The 16,379-nt window shown below is 56.6% G+C and overlaps 5 protein-coding genes across 5 annotated transcripts; 2 read left to right on the top strand and 3 right to left on the bottom strand.

Annotated features, from left to right (window-relative positions):
- Positions 1 to 164: 164 nt before the first annotated feature.
- W97_02406 (uncharacterized protein) lies at positions 165 to 687 on the bottom strand (the record flags this gene model as incomplete). Its single annotated transcript, XM_007780306.1, has 3 exons — positions 165 to 241; positions 360 to 573; positions 628 to 687. 3 exons carry the CDS (start codon positions 685 to 687, stop codon positions 165 to 167), a joined length of 351 nt encoding a protein of 116 aa, XP_007778496.1.
- A 1,179-nt stretch (positions 688 to 1,866) lies between these two features.
- On the bottom strand, positions 1,867 to 4,155 carry W97_02405 (uncharacterized protein; the record flags this gene model as incomplete). The annotated part of the gene is made up of 7 exons (XM_007780305.1): positions 1,867 to 2,147; positions 2,270 to 2,411; positions 2,591 to 2,849; positions 2,979 to 3,062; positions 3,179 to 3,307; positions 3,374 to 3,490; positions 3,593 to 4,155. The coding sequence occupies 7 exons, from the start codon at positions 4,153 to 4,155 to the stop codon at positions 1,867 to 1,869; spliced, it is 1,575 nt and encodes a 524-aa protein (XP_007778495.1).
- Positions 4,156 to 4,785: 630 nt separating this feature from the next.
- W97_02404 (uncharacterized protein) lies at positions 4,786 to 9,324 on the top strand (the record flags this gene model as incomplete). The annotated part of the gene is made up of 8 exons (XM_007780304.1): positions 4,786 to 4,816; positions 4,872 to 4,965; positions 5,067 to 7,854; positions 7,970 to 8,370; positions 8,469 to 8,634; positions 8,801 to 8,976; positions 9,085 to 9,238; positions 9,301 to 9,324. The coding sequence occupies 8 exons, from the start codon at positions 4,786 to 4,788 to the stop codon at positions 9,322 to 9,324; spliced, it is 3,834 nt and encodes a 1,277-aa protein (XP_007778494.1).
- Positions 9,325 to 11,189: 1,865 nt separating this feature from the next.
- W97_02403 (uncharacterized protein) lies at positions 11,190 to 12,594 on the top strand (the record flags this gene model as incomplete). Its single annotated transcript, XM_007780303.1, has 3 exons — positions 11,190 to 11,447; positions 11,529 to 12,239; positions 12,403 to 12,594. The coding sequence occupies 3 exons, from the start codon at positions 11,190 to 11,192 to the stop codon at positions 12,592 to 12,594; spliced, it is 1,161 nt and encodes a 386-aa protein (XP_007778493.1).
- Positions 12,595 to 14,740: 2,146 nt separating this feature from the next.
- On the bottom strand, positions 14,741 to 15,960 carry W97_02402 (serine/threonine-protein phosphatase PP1; the record flags this gene model as incomplete). Its single annotated transcript, XM_007780302.1, has 4 exons — positions 14,741 to 14,839; positions 14,906 to 15,205; positions 15,290 to 15,691; positions 15,784 to 15,960. 4 exons carry the CDS (start codon positions 15,958 to 15,960, stop codon positions 14,741 to 14,743), a joined length of 978 nt encoding a protein of 325 aa, XP_007778492.1.
- Between the last annotated feature and the right edge of the window lie 419 nt (positions 15,961 to 16,379).

Here is a 16,379-nt window from a genome sequence, read left to right as displayed (position 1 = left end):
CTATGCCCGAAGGCCCGTTGTCGCCCTGTCTTGGAAGCATCATTAGCACTCGGTCCTTTCAGTCTCCATTTCGGCTTCTCGTAGGCTCACCTTAAAGTGCTTAAAGCTGTGTACAGATGCTGGGTAAGCCTAGGCCACTGCCGTCGTCGAACAGGGAGATCCACTTACGAATCGCTGGCTCGGTCGCCGCCGGCCCAGCCCCAAAAGTTCGCCGCCCACCAACCGCCGACTACGCCAATCTCTGATCCCATCGTCAATATCAAATAAGAAGATCAAGGCCGTCATCGTTGCTTACAATGTTTAGGCTCAGCCTCCAGTGTTGTCAGTACGGTGCCAGTCTTGGGTCAAGATGTACTCACGATGACCGTCCAGATACTTCTGCAGCGCCTCCAACCCCAGTTGCCCCGTTGACGAGGGGACGACATAGTCCAGAAAGGGAAAGTTTTCCCTCTTCTCCTCCTCTCCACCTCCCCTCTCCTCTCCTCCTCTCTCCTCTGCTCCTCTTCCTTCTTCGCGGATGGGGCGGAGGGTGGGGTCGCACCATGCGTGCGCCCAATCTGTGTGCTTGTAGGTCTAGATCACCAATCAGTCTTCTACGCATCTTCAGTTGGGCGGCGATTAGCCTACTGGTTGTATGGTGCCCCTGCCCTTGAGGGCCTTGCGCTCCGCGAGGGTCATCCTCCTCATTTTGTTGGTTGCTGAAGTGTGGCCGGCAGGCTCCGAGCGAGAGTTTGATATCTCACCACCAGGGCACGGACCTCCGCTGTTCTCAGAGCGGCGCCAACATACTCACATCTTCTGGCTATGGAATACTGCCTCCTTACCTGTTCGCCGAGCACTCAAAGCTACTGATGGCCGTGATACAGGCTTAAGCACTTCCGCCGTCATCATCAGGAAGCGGCCAACGCTCGAAAGCCCTTGGGAATTCGTCCGGCACCAGGAGACGCAAGTTCGATAGCCGCCGGCCTCAGAGCAAGCTGAACTCATCAGAAGGATGGGAAGGAGCGTCGTAGTTCTGATTCATATAGTCTAGTAGAATCATCGAAAGTATAGCACAGTTCTTCAGCTCGCAGAATCGGCTTCATCGCATAGCGTGCTCAAGTTATGGGAAGAGGAACAAGCATAGCATTTATCTAACGCTAGCAATATGCGCTGTACAGACAACAAACACTTGAAAGGGCAACTGCCTCTAGGACCTACACCCCATGGAGTAATCTGGACATATCTTGTTTTCGCTACAGTTCCTAGGAACCAACTTCTTGAAAGGAATAATGAACCTGTCATGCCGCCTTTTGAAGACCCCAGAACACCCGGGAAAGAGACAAAGGATTCTATGGCACTCGCTGCTGTTTCCCAGCTACGTTCACTTAACTCAAGACAACCGATCAGGGCCATAGAGCCTCCGCCGTTCCGTTCAGCGTGATACATATGGAGAGAATTAAGTCTCAGCTGCAGACATTCAGATGGAACAGTATCAGATTCAGTTGATCAGCGCTATGATGTATGCGGCGACAATATTGCTATTCGAAAGATGTACGCCAGTCATTCCATCACCGAAACCATTATGCTCACATCTTTCGCTGGGTATCGAAACGCATCCATATGATTAGAACAGGCAGGGGGGGAATCCCTTCCCAACTCCACCCTGATCTCCGATCTCCCTCTGAGTACCCGCTCAGCATGACCATCAATCTCTTGCTCAAGCCCTTCTCGCCGCAACAGCAGAGGCCTCCCAACCCCTTCCTTCCATCTCCGCCTCTCGTCGTCTGCCTGCTGGGCCTGTCTCTTCCCCAAACTCGCGGCCCACACTCGGGCGCCTCAAATCATCCACAATTTCCGTCATCGTCTAACCACACTCCCCAGAGCTCATCCTTCCTGCGCAACACTCATCCCCGCCACCCCCGTCTTCCCTACCCCAGCATCCCCACCCAACCCCCGATTCTCCTTTCCAACCCCCTCATTCCCGCCAACCGGCCTCGTCATCTCCGCACTCCCGGCCTCCTCCTTCTTCGTCTCCGGCGCGGCGTGCTCAGCAGCCGTAGACGCCGGCGGACTGCTGCTGCCCTGCCACTTGGCGACGTCGCGCTTCAGCGCCTCGAGCTCCTTCTGGAAGCGCGTGCCGAAGACGTCGATGTAGTACGTCGCGCCTACAGATTTCCAGGAACCACGGTCAGCACTGGAGGCTGGCAACGGGCAGCGGAACGGAGGGTTTGGGAGTTGGGAGTGGGGGGGATAAGAAATGGGGGGAGAGGGAGGGGTTGAGACATACCGTTGTAGACGGACCAGACGAAGACGGTCAGCAGGAAGATGGCTGAGGCCCAGCGGTAGCGGAACCAGAGCGGGGAGGGGAGCATGGTGATGCAGGCGTAGGAGTACTGGATTAGCATGAAGGCGGGCTCTTGGAGGGAGTCCTGTCGGGCGAGTTAGTTGGGTGCGTTGGCTGGGTGCAGGAGTGGTTTGTTGGAGGTTGGTTGAGGGGGGTGGCGAGCGAGGCGAAGTTTGGGACGATGGAGAGGAGGGAGGCAGAAGGGGGAGGAGGCAGTGAAGGTGGTGAAAGAAGGAAGGTAAGCGCTGAGGATATGCGACTTACAGGGAGATGTAAAACCGTCTTCCCAAGCAGCGTGTTCGCATAGCTCTTCCGCAGCCATGTAAAGCTGGTGGGCCGGCCCGCGGCGATCTTGTCGCGCCGCCGAACCGTGATCAGGAAGTGGTACGAGAGCTGCCACACGGCGTACGGGATCGTCGCCCACAGGAGCATCTGCGTGAGCGTGTAATGGTTCGCGTCCCCTGCTTGAGAGGTTGCGATTGTGTGGACTGCGGGGAATCGGATTGCTTGGAAGGTAGGGCCGCTAATCGAGGAAGCGGTTGGGGGCGTGAAGAAGGCGGATAGGGAGAAGGGCCGAAGGGAGAGGGATGGGAGATGGAAGAACGAGAAGTCGGGCATGCTGAAGGGTGTCCAGGGGAGATGGGTGTCGAACGGAATCGGGCTAATGGTGTGGATGTTGGGGAGGAGGTGGACGAGGCAGTGGAGCGTTACGCAGGGCATGATGTGGATGAAGAGGCTGCGGGATCTTTAGCATATCTTCCGGCAAATCCTCTAATGCTTATACTGCTTGGCTGGTTCTGACGTGCCCAATGCTGCTGGGGTAGGCAGCGCAATACGAGAGTGGGACAATACCTTGTGACTTTGTCCAGAGAGTGGAAGACTAGCGAGTTCCTCCACATGGCAATCGCGACAGCGTTGTTGCCCATGGCTAGGCAATATGTGCTGATGAACAGCCTCTTCGAAGTCGGGAAAACCCATATGCTGTGGAACCGATCTCGTCAGTACCATGCCGCTGCTGCTGATACTCAGAACGCTTAGAATACTCACCTCAGTAGCAACAACAGATTCACAAAATAACACAGATCCGCCAGAAAGTAATGGTACCCTTTCTTATGGTACGTGTAATATCGTATCGGCATGAAGTAGAGGAGCTGAATTGTATACCTGTTGGTCACCAGTCAGTATCAATTACCGCTGACACGGCCCTAGCCCTGCTGCTGGATGCTGTCCCCCTTGCTCCGGTCTATCGATCGGAGAATAGCTCACCAGTAATGAAACCATTCCGGGTGCGCCCCGACGAGATACCCGCTAATGAAAATGTTAAGCACGCCTGCGATGAACGACGCCTTCTCCCTCGCCGTCACCGCCTTGTTGTCATTCCACTTCTTCCCCAGCCGGTCCACGCTGTGCCTCATCCGGGCCTGATACTTCTTCAGCTGCTCATCCGGCCCCGGCAGCCTCCGCCTCCACTCGTCGACCACGCGGTCCTTTGCGATCAGGCCCGTGCTCTTCAGCCGCTGCTGTTGCCGCCGGACCTTCTCCGTCTGCGCGGAGACGGACCGCTGCAGCTGCTCCAGCCCTGTTGAGAGCGACAGGTTGTCTAGGAAGTCGAAGATTGTGAGGCGGTCGAGGAGGGTGTCGTACTCATCTTGCGAGCTGTCGCCGGAGTAGGAGTTGGTGCGAGAGAGGCCCGGCGAGGAGGAGTACGAGTACGTGGAAGTGAGGCCGGGACGCAAGGAATCGCCGGAAGAGGAGGTTCTGGTAAGCTCTGGAGATAACGCAAGCTGTGGGTCGGAAGAGGATTTGTCTAGGGGAGTCAAGTTGGCCATAGTGGGTGTTCGTGAGGCTTGTGTAGCGGAGGGGAGCGTGAGATGGGCTGCTGTTGGGAATGCTGGGGGCGCTGCGGCGGAAGTGGAGGTATCAGCACGGCTCACAGCATATGGACGTATAGGAGAGTGTATGAAGCGCACGCGGCGCGCTCGAGGTACAAAGGGAGTGCATACTTTTACGGCGTAGAGCTTAGCAATCCGATCACATTGTTTGCACACGTGCTGAGCGCGCTGTGTGGGCCTGCAGACACACGCCTCCGCCGTCTGCTGTAAATGACTCTTGTGGTTGTAGTTGTTGCTGTTGTTTCAGGAGGGAAGCTTGAACAGCCCTGGAGGGTCATATGTCATGGTCCCTCGGTCAAACTGCGGAACCAGCCTCTGCAGTCCGCCGCACCACTTCCCAGAACGCGCGCGTCGCCAGCTCCACCACGCGCCGAACAGTGAGAAACACCACCTACAACGTCTCCACCACCTCCACCACCTCCACCACCACAACTACCGCCGTCTTCCTGTCGCGAACTGTTCTAGCTGTGGCAAGTCTGCCGCATCAGCTCCAAGCGCACCGCCGAATGGTCTGAGTGCAGTTCTCACCCCGCAATCGCGCGATTCGCCCGCATCTGAACCGCAAACATGGGCAAATTAATCAGCATCGAGCTCTTCAGTGAGTACCATGTACATCGCACCCGGTCGCATTCTCGAGAACTGAGTCGTGATAGACTTCAAGTCCTACCGCGGCCACCACACCCTCCTTTTCGGCGACTCCTACTTCACCTCCATCATTGGGCCAAATGGCTCCGGCAAATCCAATTCGTACGTTCCTCCCCACGCTACCTCGCAAGCCGATCGCGCAACACGGGGCCGTCGGATGGTTTTGCTATTCGAGCTATGTACTGACCATTGGCGACGGATAGCATGGATGCGATATCTTTCGTCCTCGGCATCAAATCGAGCCACCTCCGCAGCACCCACCTCCGCGACCTTATCTATCGCGGACGCGTCCTACGCACCTCCAGAATCAATGCGGACGGCACAGCCACAGAGGCGCCACCTGAGACCGGTGACGACGACGACGATGATGATACCCAGCGCAGCTCCCAGCGCGGCGATCCCACCACCGCCTGGGTACAGGCCGTATACGAGGACGACGCAGGCGAAGAGCAACGCTGGAAGCGGACCATCACCGCTCAGGGCACGTCAGAGTACCGAATTAACAATCAGGTCGTGAGCGCTGCTCAGTACAATGCGGCGCTCGAAGCAGAAAACATTCTCATCAAAGCGCGCAACTTCCTCGTCTTCCAAGGCGATGTCGAAGCCATTGCCAGCCAGGCCCCCAAAGACCTGACGCTGCTCATCGAGCAGATATCCGGGAGCCTGGAATATAAGAAGGAATACGAGCGGCTGAAAGCCGAGAACGAGAAGGCGGCCGATGAGCAGAATTTCCGATTGAACCAGCGCCGGGCCATCAATGGCGAGATCAAGCAGTACCAAGAGCAAAAGGCTGAAGCCGATAGCTTTGAGCGCAAGCGAGCGGAGCGCGACCAAGCTATCGTGACGCACGTTCTGTGGAAGCTCTTCCATTTCCAGCGAACGATGGAGGAGAGCGGCGAGCAGATACGCAGGAATAACGAAGAACTCAAGGAACATAGGCGCGGCTTGGAGAAGTTCGAGCAAAGACTCGAGGAGGCCAAACGTGAGCAGGGGAAGGTCACTAGGGAGGTCGGAAAGATGGAAAGGGCAATTAAGAGGAAAGAGAAGGAGATCGAGGACAAGGAGAACAGCCTTGTACCCCTGGACGAGAAGATCTCGATCTCGAGTGCGAACAGGAAGAAGTACGAGGCGCGTATCAAGGAGGTGGAGAAGGAGCGGGATGCGCAGCAGAAGAACGTGAACAAGCTAAAGAGAGACCTTGATACGGTGCAGAAAGCACAAAGAAAATGGGAAGACGAGTGGGCAGCACAGCAACAAGCGGCTGGCCGTGATCTTTCAGAAGCCGATCTTCAGGAATATAACCGCCTTCGCAGCGAAGTAACCAGGCGCACCGCATCCGACCAAACGAGGTTGGATCACATGAACCGTCAACTCAAGACTGACTCCGAAACGGTAAACTCCCTCCGCTCAAAACTCGAGTCTGCCGAGGCCCAAGTCTCCAAATTAGAGTCCGAAATCCAGGACCTCAAGGAGCGCCGCGCAGCCATGGACGCACAGACCAAATCAACGCAAAAGGAGATCGAGGTCAAGAAGAGAGACTTCGATGCCTTGACCTCCGAGCGCCTCCGTTCCGCCCAAAAGCAAACCGAGCTTGAAGAAAAGCTACAAGAAGTCCTGACCAAGCTCATATCAGCCGACGCAGACCGTCGCACGTCTGAGAAAGAACACCGCGCCAAAGAGACCGTGGCCGCGATGAAACGCATCTTCCCCGGCGTGCGCGGCCGCATCTCTGACCTCAGCCGCCCCAAACAGAAGAAATACGAGACAGCCGTGAGCACGGTGCTTGGCCGACACTTCGACGCCATCGTCGTCGACACGGAGCGGACAGCCCGAGACTGCATCCAGTATCTGCGCGACCAGCGCGCCGGCCAAGCAACCTTCATTCCCCTTGACACGATTCAGGTCAAAGCCGTGGACCCCTCCTTAAAGACGGTGCACCGCGGAGCCCGCCTCGCCATCGACATCATCGACTACGATGCCGCCTACGAGCGCGCTATGTCGTATGCATGCGGCGACGCACTCGTTTGCGACGATCTCGCCGTCGCCAGAGCCCTCGTCTATGACCGCGGCATCGAGGTCAAGGCCGTGACGCTCGACGGCACAATCATCCACAAAGGCGGTCTTATGACCGGCGGACGCGGACCCCAGGATCGCCAGCGCAGATGGGAGGACACCGAAGTCGAGAACCTGCGCAGGCTGAGAGAGAAACTCCTCGCGGATATAGCTGCGCTGCCGCGTGGCCATCGCCGCGGTACGGAGGAGGAACAGCTGCAAGGTGAGCTGGCGGGGTTGGAGAGCCAGCTCACATTTTCGCGTGACGAGGTCAGGGCTCTGGATCGCAACATCGCGAGCAAGGAGTCTGAGCTGGCGCACGCCCGGCAGCAGATTGAGGAAACGCGGCCCAAATTCGAGGAGCAGTCCGCGCATCTCGAGGAGCTTCGCTCGAACTTGCAGACCTTCGCGGACGCAATCGCAAGGGTCGAGGACGAGGTCTTTGCACAGTTCTGCCAGAGGCTGGGGTATGCGGACATCAGAGCTTATGAGAAGCAGCAGGGCACGATGCAGCAGGAGGCGAGCCAAAGGAAACTGGAGTTTACGAGGCAGAGGAGTCGAGTCGAGAATCAGCTTGCGTTTGAGACGCAGAGGCTTGCGACTACTACTGCGCGCATTGAGACGCTTAGGTCACAGGATCAACGCGATGCGAACCTCGTTGCTTCGTTGGAAGCGGAGAAAGAGACCATCAACAATGAGCTCGACACACTGAATGCGGAGCTTGAGCAGTTAAAGCAACAGCTCGACACGCTTCGCCAGAAGGCAGATGAGCGAGCGGGCGCCGTGAACGAGGCAAGGCGGGAGGTATCGAAGAGGAATAAGAATGTCGACGAGACTCTCAAGACAATTGCGGCGCTCGAGGCTGAGGTCACGAAGTGTAGAGTAGGTTGGTACAACTTGCTGAGGAAGTGTAGAATTGATGAAGTGAACATTCCTTTGGTAAGCGGTTCGCTCTCCTTTCTTGTCTCTTTACAGACGTGATATGGGACGATAATTCAAGCAGAAGCGTTTTTGAGGATTAAAGATGCGTAAGAGCCAAACTAACAGACAGCAGGCCGAAGGCTCAGAGAGCCTGGAATCCCTTCCCCTCGACGAAACCATCAACGGCACCACAGGCGACGCCATGGAGCTCGACGGGGACGAAGGCTCCCCGGAAGCAGGACAGGCAACCGAGGCCAGAGACTACGGCATCATACCTGACTTCGACGAGCTGGACGACGACCTCAAAGAAGACGACTCGCCCAAGGCTGAAGAGACGTTGCAGGAACGTATCCAAGCCCTGAACTCTGAACTTGACAAGATGGCGCCGAATATGCGGGCTGTCGACCGCCTTGAAGCTACATCAGCGCGCCTGCACTCCACCGAGAAGGACTTCCAAGCTGCTCGTCGTGCGGCTGCGCGAGCCAAAGAGGCGTTTGAGGAAGTGCGGGAGAGGCGCGCGGAGTTGTTCAACAAGTATGGCCTTCCACTTATCCCTCTCCCTCCCCTCTTTCCTTTGCCCAACGGTCCACACCACGCCAGTTCCAGCGCTAACTACCTCTCTCGCACCACAGGGCCTTCCAACACATCTCGGACCAAATCGGCCCTGTCTACAAGGAGCTAACGCGCAGCACCGCCTTCCCGCTTGGCGGCCAGGCATACCTCGACCTCGAGGAGGGAGACGACGCGGAGGAGGCGTTCTTGGGAGGCGTCAAATACCACGCGACGCCGCCTCTCAAGGTAAGCCTTTTGTCGCACCCGTCTCCGTCCGCTGTGTCTCTTCCACTATCTACTACCTCCGCCCACATTCTGCCTTCTGCAGTTCCCTCGCTCCCGTTTGGGAACCGGGCATCCCCTGCTGCACCCCGTTTTCAGCCTAGAATAGTCTCCGCTGACCCTCCCACAGCGCTTCCGCGACCTCGCCCACCTCTCCGGCGGCGAGAAGACCATCGCGGCCCTCGCGCTCCTCTTCGCCATACACTCCTACTCGCCCTCCCCGTTCTTCGTGCTCGACGAGGTCGACGCCGCGCTCGACTCCGTCAACGTCAGGCGGGTGGCGGAATACCTACGGCGAGCTTGCGGGTGAGTCTACCGTTTTCGTTTTCCCCCTTCTCTCCCCATCTGGTTTGGGGATTGTGGACGCGAGATGAAGAGTGCAGGTGCTGATTGATGATACTGACGGGTCCTTAGGCCAGCAACGACGGGTGGAACTCGCAGCGGCAGCGCGGGCGGGATGCAGTTTATCGTCATCTCGCTGAAGCAGGGCTTGTTTGGGGAGTCGGAGACGCTGGTCGGCGTGGCGAGGGATCAGGCCAGGATGAGTAGTAGGACTGTTACGCTGGATGTGAGTTTCCCCCTGTGTGTCTTCGTCTTCGGGTATGGAGCTGTGCTAACGATCTGGGGCAGTTGCGCAAGTATCAGGCTGTTTAGGCTGGTAATGGTTTACGGTGGGTGTGTGGGTTCAGGCGCAAGGGTAAGGAAACGGGATAATGAGTCTGTGCGATTTTAGTACTATGCCAGGAGTATGGCATGACGGATACCTTGTCGATGCATGCGAGAATGTATCCCTCAAGCGAAAAGGAATAGTGCCGTCCGAAGATATGACCGCTTTAGCTAAGAGTTTAGCTTCATCACTCCTTCTCCTGCTACTGCTTCTGCTACTGCTTCTGCTGCTGCTGGTGCTGCTCTACCGGACTGAGTGTGTGCTGTCTCATACTCTTAGATATCAATGCCCTTTCAGCCTGTTCAGCGGCTTAGAACCTTGTCACAACGCCCCGGCGATGTTGCAATGTGGGCTGCTGAGTCAAGATCACCAGGCTCTTAAGGCTCTTGCCTCCGTCTAGAAAGCGCCAGTTATCACCATAAGGGGTAAGACCGCATGGCAATCATCGGCACAACGCGACAGAAACCCTACTCGCTCCCATCAACAAGGTCGTTGACCCAACCCTCCACCGGACGGGGATGCCGGGCACGGGAAGCAAATGACCGGGGTCACGGGCCGAGCCGCTCCCCAGCACCTTCCCTGCTCGGATCCCAGGCCACTTCAGATGGCATGCAATCATCCAAGCTGAAATCGACAAGGTTTAAAGGCCCGATAACCTAGCCGCCAAGCACTTGAATAATGGAAGCTCTCTGAGCCGAGTGCCTCACGGCTCCATACGACGGTGACATGGGGCGGTTGATGCGGGGGATGGGATAGGGGGGTGGTTGTATCGGTACCACCACGGCTTGGCTAAGAGGTGTCTTTTGTCGATGTCTGTGTGGGGACGCGGGGTCTCCGAGCCCACGATGAACGATTTGCCGAGTAGGCTGGTGACGGAGCGACAGTGTAAGCTTTAGTGCCTTCCAAAACGTGCAGTGGTTGTCTCTGGGCAGTGGCCTCCAAGACGCTGAACTGGCTGGGCGGTGTCCCGCTAGGTATGTTGGATTCATTTCTCAGCTCCACACCGTACCCCACGCCATTCCCGCACGGCCCTTGCGCCCGGAACCCTTGCCGCTGTGCGACATTGGTGGTGTTCTGTATTGCGGCTGAAGATCGTGTCGTGCGTCATGCGACTTCGCTCATGTGTGTCATAGGAGCATCGGGAAGGGTATAGGCCAGTGTCCTCTTATTCCAATCTTGGACGGAAAGACTTCTTCCGTTGCACGAGCGTGCACCACAACTCCTGGGCCAATGTTCCTACATGTCACTTCCGTCTGGCCGATTTTGTGGGCGCCTGAGCAGCGGCGGCATACCAAACAGACGGGACGATGGAGCCAGGACTATAACCCACCGTTATCAGCTTTTTGATGGAGCATGTATCTCATGTCATGGTCGATGACGGAACAGATGCCTCCCAGCAGATCAAACAGGAAGCAGAACCATGCTTGTAATCTGGGACCGGATCGGACCGTGCTAGCGGGATCAGGTATGAGGTACAGAAGATCTGACTTAGGGTTTGACCGGACCTCAGCTCTCCGCCCAATACGAGGCGCCGATCCGGCTGCTAAACCATGCGAGTCACCACGGGTCCTTGCGGTGCGCCACTTTCGCAGTCTCTTCTTTGTTTGGCTCCGTCGTTCTAACTCTTGGGGGTAAATGGGCAAACATCTTACGACAACCGCAAGTCCTAGTGTGTTCGGATCTCATTCCTGATGGCTTTAGCTGGCTATCACAACACTGTTATGGCTTGCAGGTTGATTCGCTAAATCACCACTAGCACCAGCAGCTGTGAGCCTTGACTTTTGATAAATACTCACCTCTCTGTCTCCCCACAGTCTACTCAGTGTCCCTAAGAGTCCCAAGTATCCCCACCATGCGCTTCATCTCGACCCTGCTGGCGGCATTGCCGCTTGCCGTCGCCGCTCCAGTCATTGAAGAACGACAAGCTCCTACGCTGGGCCGGTACATTGTCGTCTTGAAGCCCGAGGCCACGGAGTCGGTCCTCCGGGACTTGATCGTCGAGATTCTCGTCGACCTGACTCCCGACTTCGTCTACAACATCAGATCGTTCAAGGGCTTCGCTGCTCCCCTGTCCGAGGCTCTGCTGACCACCATCACGAGCCTATCTTCTGTAAGTCAGCCAGCATCTCCGTCTTAGATGATCCTATCCCTCGGTATGGTACGTTCTACGAAATACTTACCCCCCACCCAGGTCGCCTACGTCGAGCCCGACTCAACCGTCTACGCCTCCGCCCTGACCACCCAATCCAACGCCCCGTACGGCCTGGCCCGGATCTCGCACCGCAGTGCCGGCAGCACCGACTACGTCTACGACGACACCGCGGGCGCAGGCACCTGCTCCTACATCATCGACACGGGCATCTACACCGCGCACAGCGACTTCGGCGGCCGCGCGACGCATCTCGTCGACTACAGCGGCGAGAACTCCCCGGTGGATGGTAACGGCCACGGCACCCATGTCGCCGGCACCGTGGGCAGCGCGACCTACGGCGTCGCCAAGAAGACGACCCTCTTCGCCGTCAAAGTGCTTGGAGCCAACGGCTCCGGCACCAACGCGGGCGTCCTCGCCGGCATCAACTTCGCCGCCAACGACGCGCAAACCCGGCCCGGCTGCAGGGGCAAGAGCGTCGGCAACCTGAGTCTGGGCGGGGTGCGGAGCGCGGCGACGAATGCGGCGGCGGCTGCGGCGGTCGAGGCGGGATTGTTTCTTGCCGTCGCGGCGGGGAATAGCGCCATGACTGCTGAGCTGGCGTCCCCGGCGTCGGAACCTAAGGTTTGCACTGTCGGTGCGAGCGATGCGGCGGATAGGCAGGCGAGCTTTAGTAACTACGGGCGCTTGGTGGACGTGTTTGCGCCGGGGGTTAATATCTTGAGCACGTGGATTGGGGGGACTGGTGCTACGGTATGTCCGCCTCTCACCCTCTTATCGCATCCCCAGCGTTGTCTGCGTACGTCAAGAGGGCAGTCGGTACCCAGCTGCGCTCGCAGTATTTTCGTTGAACCCACGGTGGCCTGCTTTGATTCTTGTTCTTGTATATTACACTGGCTAATCTGCAAGGTAACAGAACACCATCTCGGGCACCTCAATGGCGAGTCCGCATGTCGCTGGACTAGCTGCCTATCTGTTGACGCTGGAGGGTGGGAAAGCCCCGCAGGCACTTTGCCAGCGCATCAAGGATCTTTCGTCCACGATGGGCCTGGTCTTCCCTCCTCTTCTAACGACGAACAAGCTGGCTTTCAACGGGGCCACCGCCTAGGGGCTACTGTTCGTGGAGTGGGCTTGCAGACAAGCAGGCTGACTTTCGTGACGGATTTCGTTCACGGTGTGGGCGCAGTGGCTAGCGGCGTTTTGCTCTCCGATAATGACTCCGTGGACCCAATGCTATTCGTATATTCCTGTTGGCTTCGTAGTAACTTGTTAGCTCTGTAGCAATGTTTTGACTCTGAACCATTCCGTCGCAAACCTCGCAATCGGTCGTGACGATCTGCGATTGGACTCGAGATTACTGAAGCGCAAGTGATCTGAAGATTCTGGTTCGTTTGAAACACATGGCGAAGGACCAACGTACTACGGGATGTGATCCACGAGCGAATGAACCGCTAAAGCGGTCAATGTTCCTAAGTCAGCTCACGGCACAAAGCGGACAACCGGGCGCGCCGCGTAGCGATAAGGGATAAATACACTCTACTCTGTACAGATATCGTTTAGTAGCAATCGACACGCCCCCAGCGGTCCAACGAGAATGGATGCCTAGGCGGAGAGTCTATCGTGTGAGTACTAACCACCGAAGCGGAGTAGGCAAGCCCCCTCTATCTCCCTAAGCCTTCTAATACATGAGGCAGAAGGAAACACTAAAAACAGCAGAAATTATCCCAGAGAAAGTCCCCAAGGCAAAAGGGGTCTTTTTAGCCTACGCAAAAGAGCCAGTAGCAGTTGTGGAGGCGGAGGTGCGGCGAGGGGGGGAAAGGCGAGGGTATTTTGGTATGGGACGGAGTCGGACTCGTGCTTCACTGAACCACCTGGTGTGGCCGCCGCTGGAGCAGGAGGTGTGCCGCTGCGCTATGGTCGCGACGGGGAATGAGACCAGTTGTCGGAATCTGTAACGCGAGTTGTCAGCAACAAGCAGATGCATAATGCGCATGGAGTACTATCGGAGTGGAGCGGCGGGTCTGAAGTGCCGCGTGCCGAGCTTTGGGACGGAAGATGCGTGTTGCCGCAACCCTTGAAGAAGACACAGCGTACCTCAGGATACGTCTTTCGGTGATGCGGGGCCTTGTATCGTTCAGCTCAGCCTTACGGGAATTGTCACGCATCCTTTCCATGGTGTGGTGTGGAGGTTCTTCAACGTAACGGGAAGCTAGCGGCAGCTTCTCCTGTGAGTGTTGGTGGACCTCGCTTTCCAGCCAGTGGGATCAAGGACATTCGACTTTGATATTGTATGATGGGGACGGAAGTCCGTTAAAACATCGTCTGGACGGAGCCCACGCAGAGCTCAGACGCGAGCGTCTCGATATGCAGCCTACTTGACTCAGGCAAAAGCCTCAAGCGACTTACCTTACCCCAGGCTTCCTCAAGATCGTCGCTCATGCTCACGTGGCACCTCCAGGCAAGAGGAACTGAACAATTCAACAGCAAGAAAGGGTTCTTCAAGATCTGGGCATAAAGCAAAGCAAGCAAGGCCCAAGCAAAAGCCCCGCCAATTGTCCTAGAAAACAAAGTCACTACCCCTACGCGCACCCGCGACTTTCTCCCACCGCACCGAGAAGGACCCCACACCCCTTCATCGTACAAAACCCCCCAACAAAACGTGTGTGTGTGCTTCGGAGACTCGGACAGCCAGTAACAAGTGGCACAAAGACTACAACCGAACAATGAAACACCCGCCAGAGATGTTGAAGGGGATCAATGCGTGTCTTTCTTGCTTGCACAAACCCCCCGTCGTGGACGCGAATATCAGAATAAAAACCTGCTAAAGACTCGCCCTCCGCTTCTAGACTCTGGGCGCTCGTGGACAACGAAAAGCGGAGGAAAGAGAAGAGAAGTCGAAATCGCACCATCGCCCAAATTGAGCCTGTAGTGATGACCATGCCAGCCAATGCCTTTGATCTATTGCGCATATTACATAAGTCCTGCTTCCCATTCGCCGGCGAGGAGGGGGAACGAGTAGCGAGTGGATTGCCAATAGCGGAACGGCGATGGTTGAAGGTGAGCTAGTCGAGGTGAGAGGCGACACCGACGTCTTTCTCCGCCGCCGTGGACACGAGTGCCGAGTAGATACGAAGGCGAATTCGAGAGAATATTTGATAGTCGTCGACGAGGGTCACGTGAGGTGTGAGGGCGACTATCTCCGGCCGAACCTGCTGCACCGGAAGTTCGTAATCGATTCATTACCACATAGCAGCTCACTTCTTCGACTTCTGCTTGCGAGAGGGGGTGACGGGTTTGCTTGAGCCCATGCCGCCGTAGACGTACTTTTGTTTCTTCTCCGCTGGCTTCAGTATCTGTAGGACGGCATTGTGTTAGCGATGGTAGATCCATTGTGGCAGCAGCAATTGGATGTGACTGACCTGGAAGGAACACAACAGGCTCTCGTCGACGCTCATCATGGCGCCGGCATTATCGAACTCGCCGCAGTAATTTGGCGCGCTGAAAAGAGTGACAAGTTGGCGCTTGGAGAAGAATTCATAGCCATCTTCTACGACTTGATGTGCACGGCAAATAAGATCCATGTCGTGTTTTTGGAGGAAGCGAGAGACAACATCGGGCCCGAAAGTGAAGGAAACACCTCTGTCGTTCTCGCTCCAGCCAGTAATGTCCTTGTCAGGATCTGACCATAGCAAGTCGCAGAGCAGACCGCAGTCGGGAATCTAGGACAGTCAGCGGATCGCGCAGAGTCTCTTTCGGGCCCCGGATGCATGTGGAGGATCGAAGGGAAAAGGCGGTGGACTTACGTCTGTAGGCCTCATGACGCGGCGGATTTGCTCCATGGAGTTCAGATCCGGACTCAGACCACCGTGCATCGTGAAGATCTTCTCGTCAATGATGGCAGCAATAGGCAGGCAGTTGAAGCAGTCCGTAAACGTCTTCCATAGCTTGATGTTGTACCTCCTCTTGCACTCATCATAGAAGCCGTAGATGCGGTTGATGGAGGCGCACTCGTGGTTGCCGCGAAGAATGAAGAAATTTTCGGGGTACTTGATCTTGTATGCCAGAAGAAGGCAAATAGTCTCTAGAGACTGCTTGCCTCGATCCACATAGTCGCCGAGGAAGAGGTAGTTCGCTTCTGGTGGGAACCCGCCGTATTCGAAAAGTCGAAGCAGATCGTAGTATTGGCCGTGTATGTCGCCGCAGATCTGGAAGAAGTGCATGCGCAGTCAGCCAGTGCTCTGAGAAGATCAGGATGACAGCGCAATGCTCCTGGAGGCTGCCAGTCAGTCCGACTCACCTTTATTGGCGCTTCTAGCTCTAGCAGTATAGGCTGCGAGATGAAAATCTCACGGGCCTTCGTGCACAGGAAACGGATTTCCGTCTCGAGGAGCTGCACCTGCTTGCCGGGTCTGCTTCCTCGCACCTCGAGGAGCCTGTCTATGATAGAGTCCAAATCCACCTCGTTTTCCGCCATGTTCGGCGTGTCGGCGTTGAGAGCAGGAAAGGGCGGGAGCGGGGAGCGTCTTCCGGTAGTTGACCGACTTCGATTGCGTTGTGTTACGGCGGCTGTTGATTTTGAGGGCTCTGCAGTACAGTGGACATGTTAGCAAAGGAGCATGCCAAGACGGCTGACGCAAGTAGAGCGTATGTCAACATGTACTGCGAGAAAGCAGTGCTTACAGAAAAGCACTGCGGCGTCTCCCACCTGCGAGCGACGCGATGTGCGGAGCGCGGGCGATTGTGTTCGGCGATGTTGGACGCAAGAGCAGTCCGAGCCCCTCAGCAGACGCCTGAAGGCGATTGGAAATCACGCGACTCCGTCCGAGGCGTGAAGACCTAGCAGCACGCTGAAAGTGTGATGATCGAGATGCTTCGCCGTGCACTTTTCAATGG

Source organism: Coniosporium apollinis (assembly GCF_000281105.1).
Source record: "Coniosporium apollinis CBS 100218 chromosome Unknown supercont1.9, whole genome shotgun sequence".
NCBI classification, from domain to species: domain Eukaryota; kingdom Fungi; phylum Ascomycota; class Dothideomycetes; genus Coniosporium; species Coniosporium apollinis.
The sequence above is the reverse complement of the archived record's forward strand: the minus strand, read 5'-3'. Positions and strand labels throughout refer to the sequence as shown.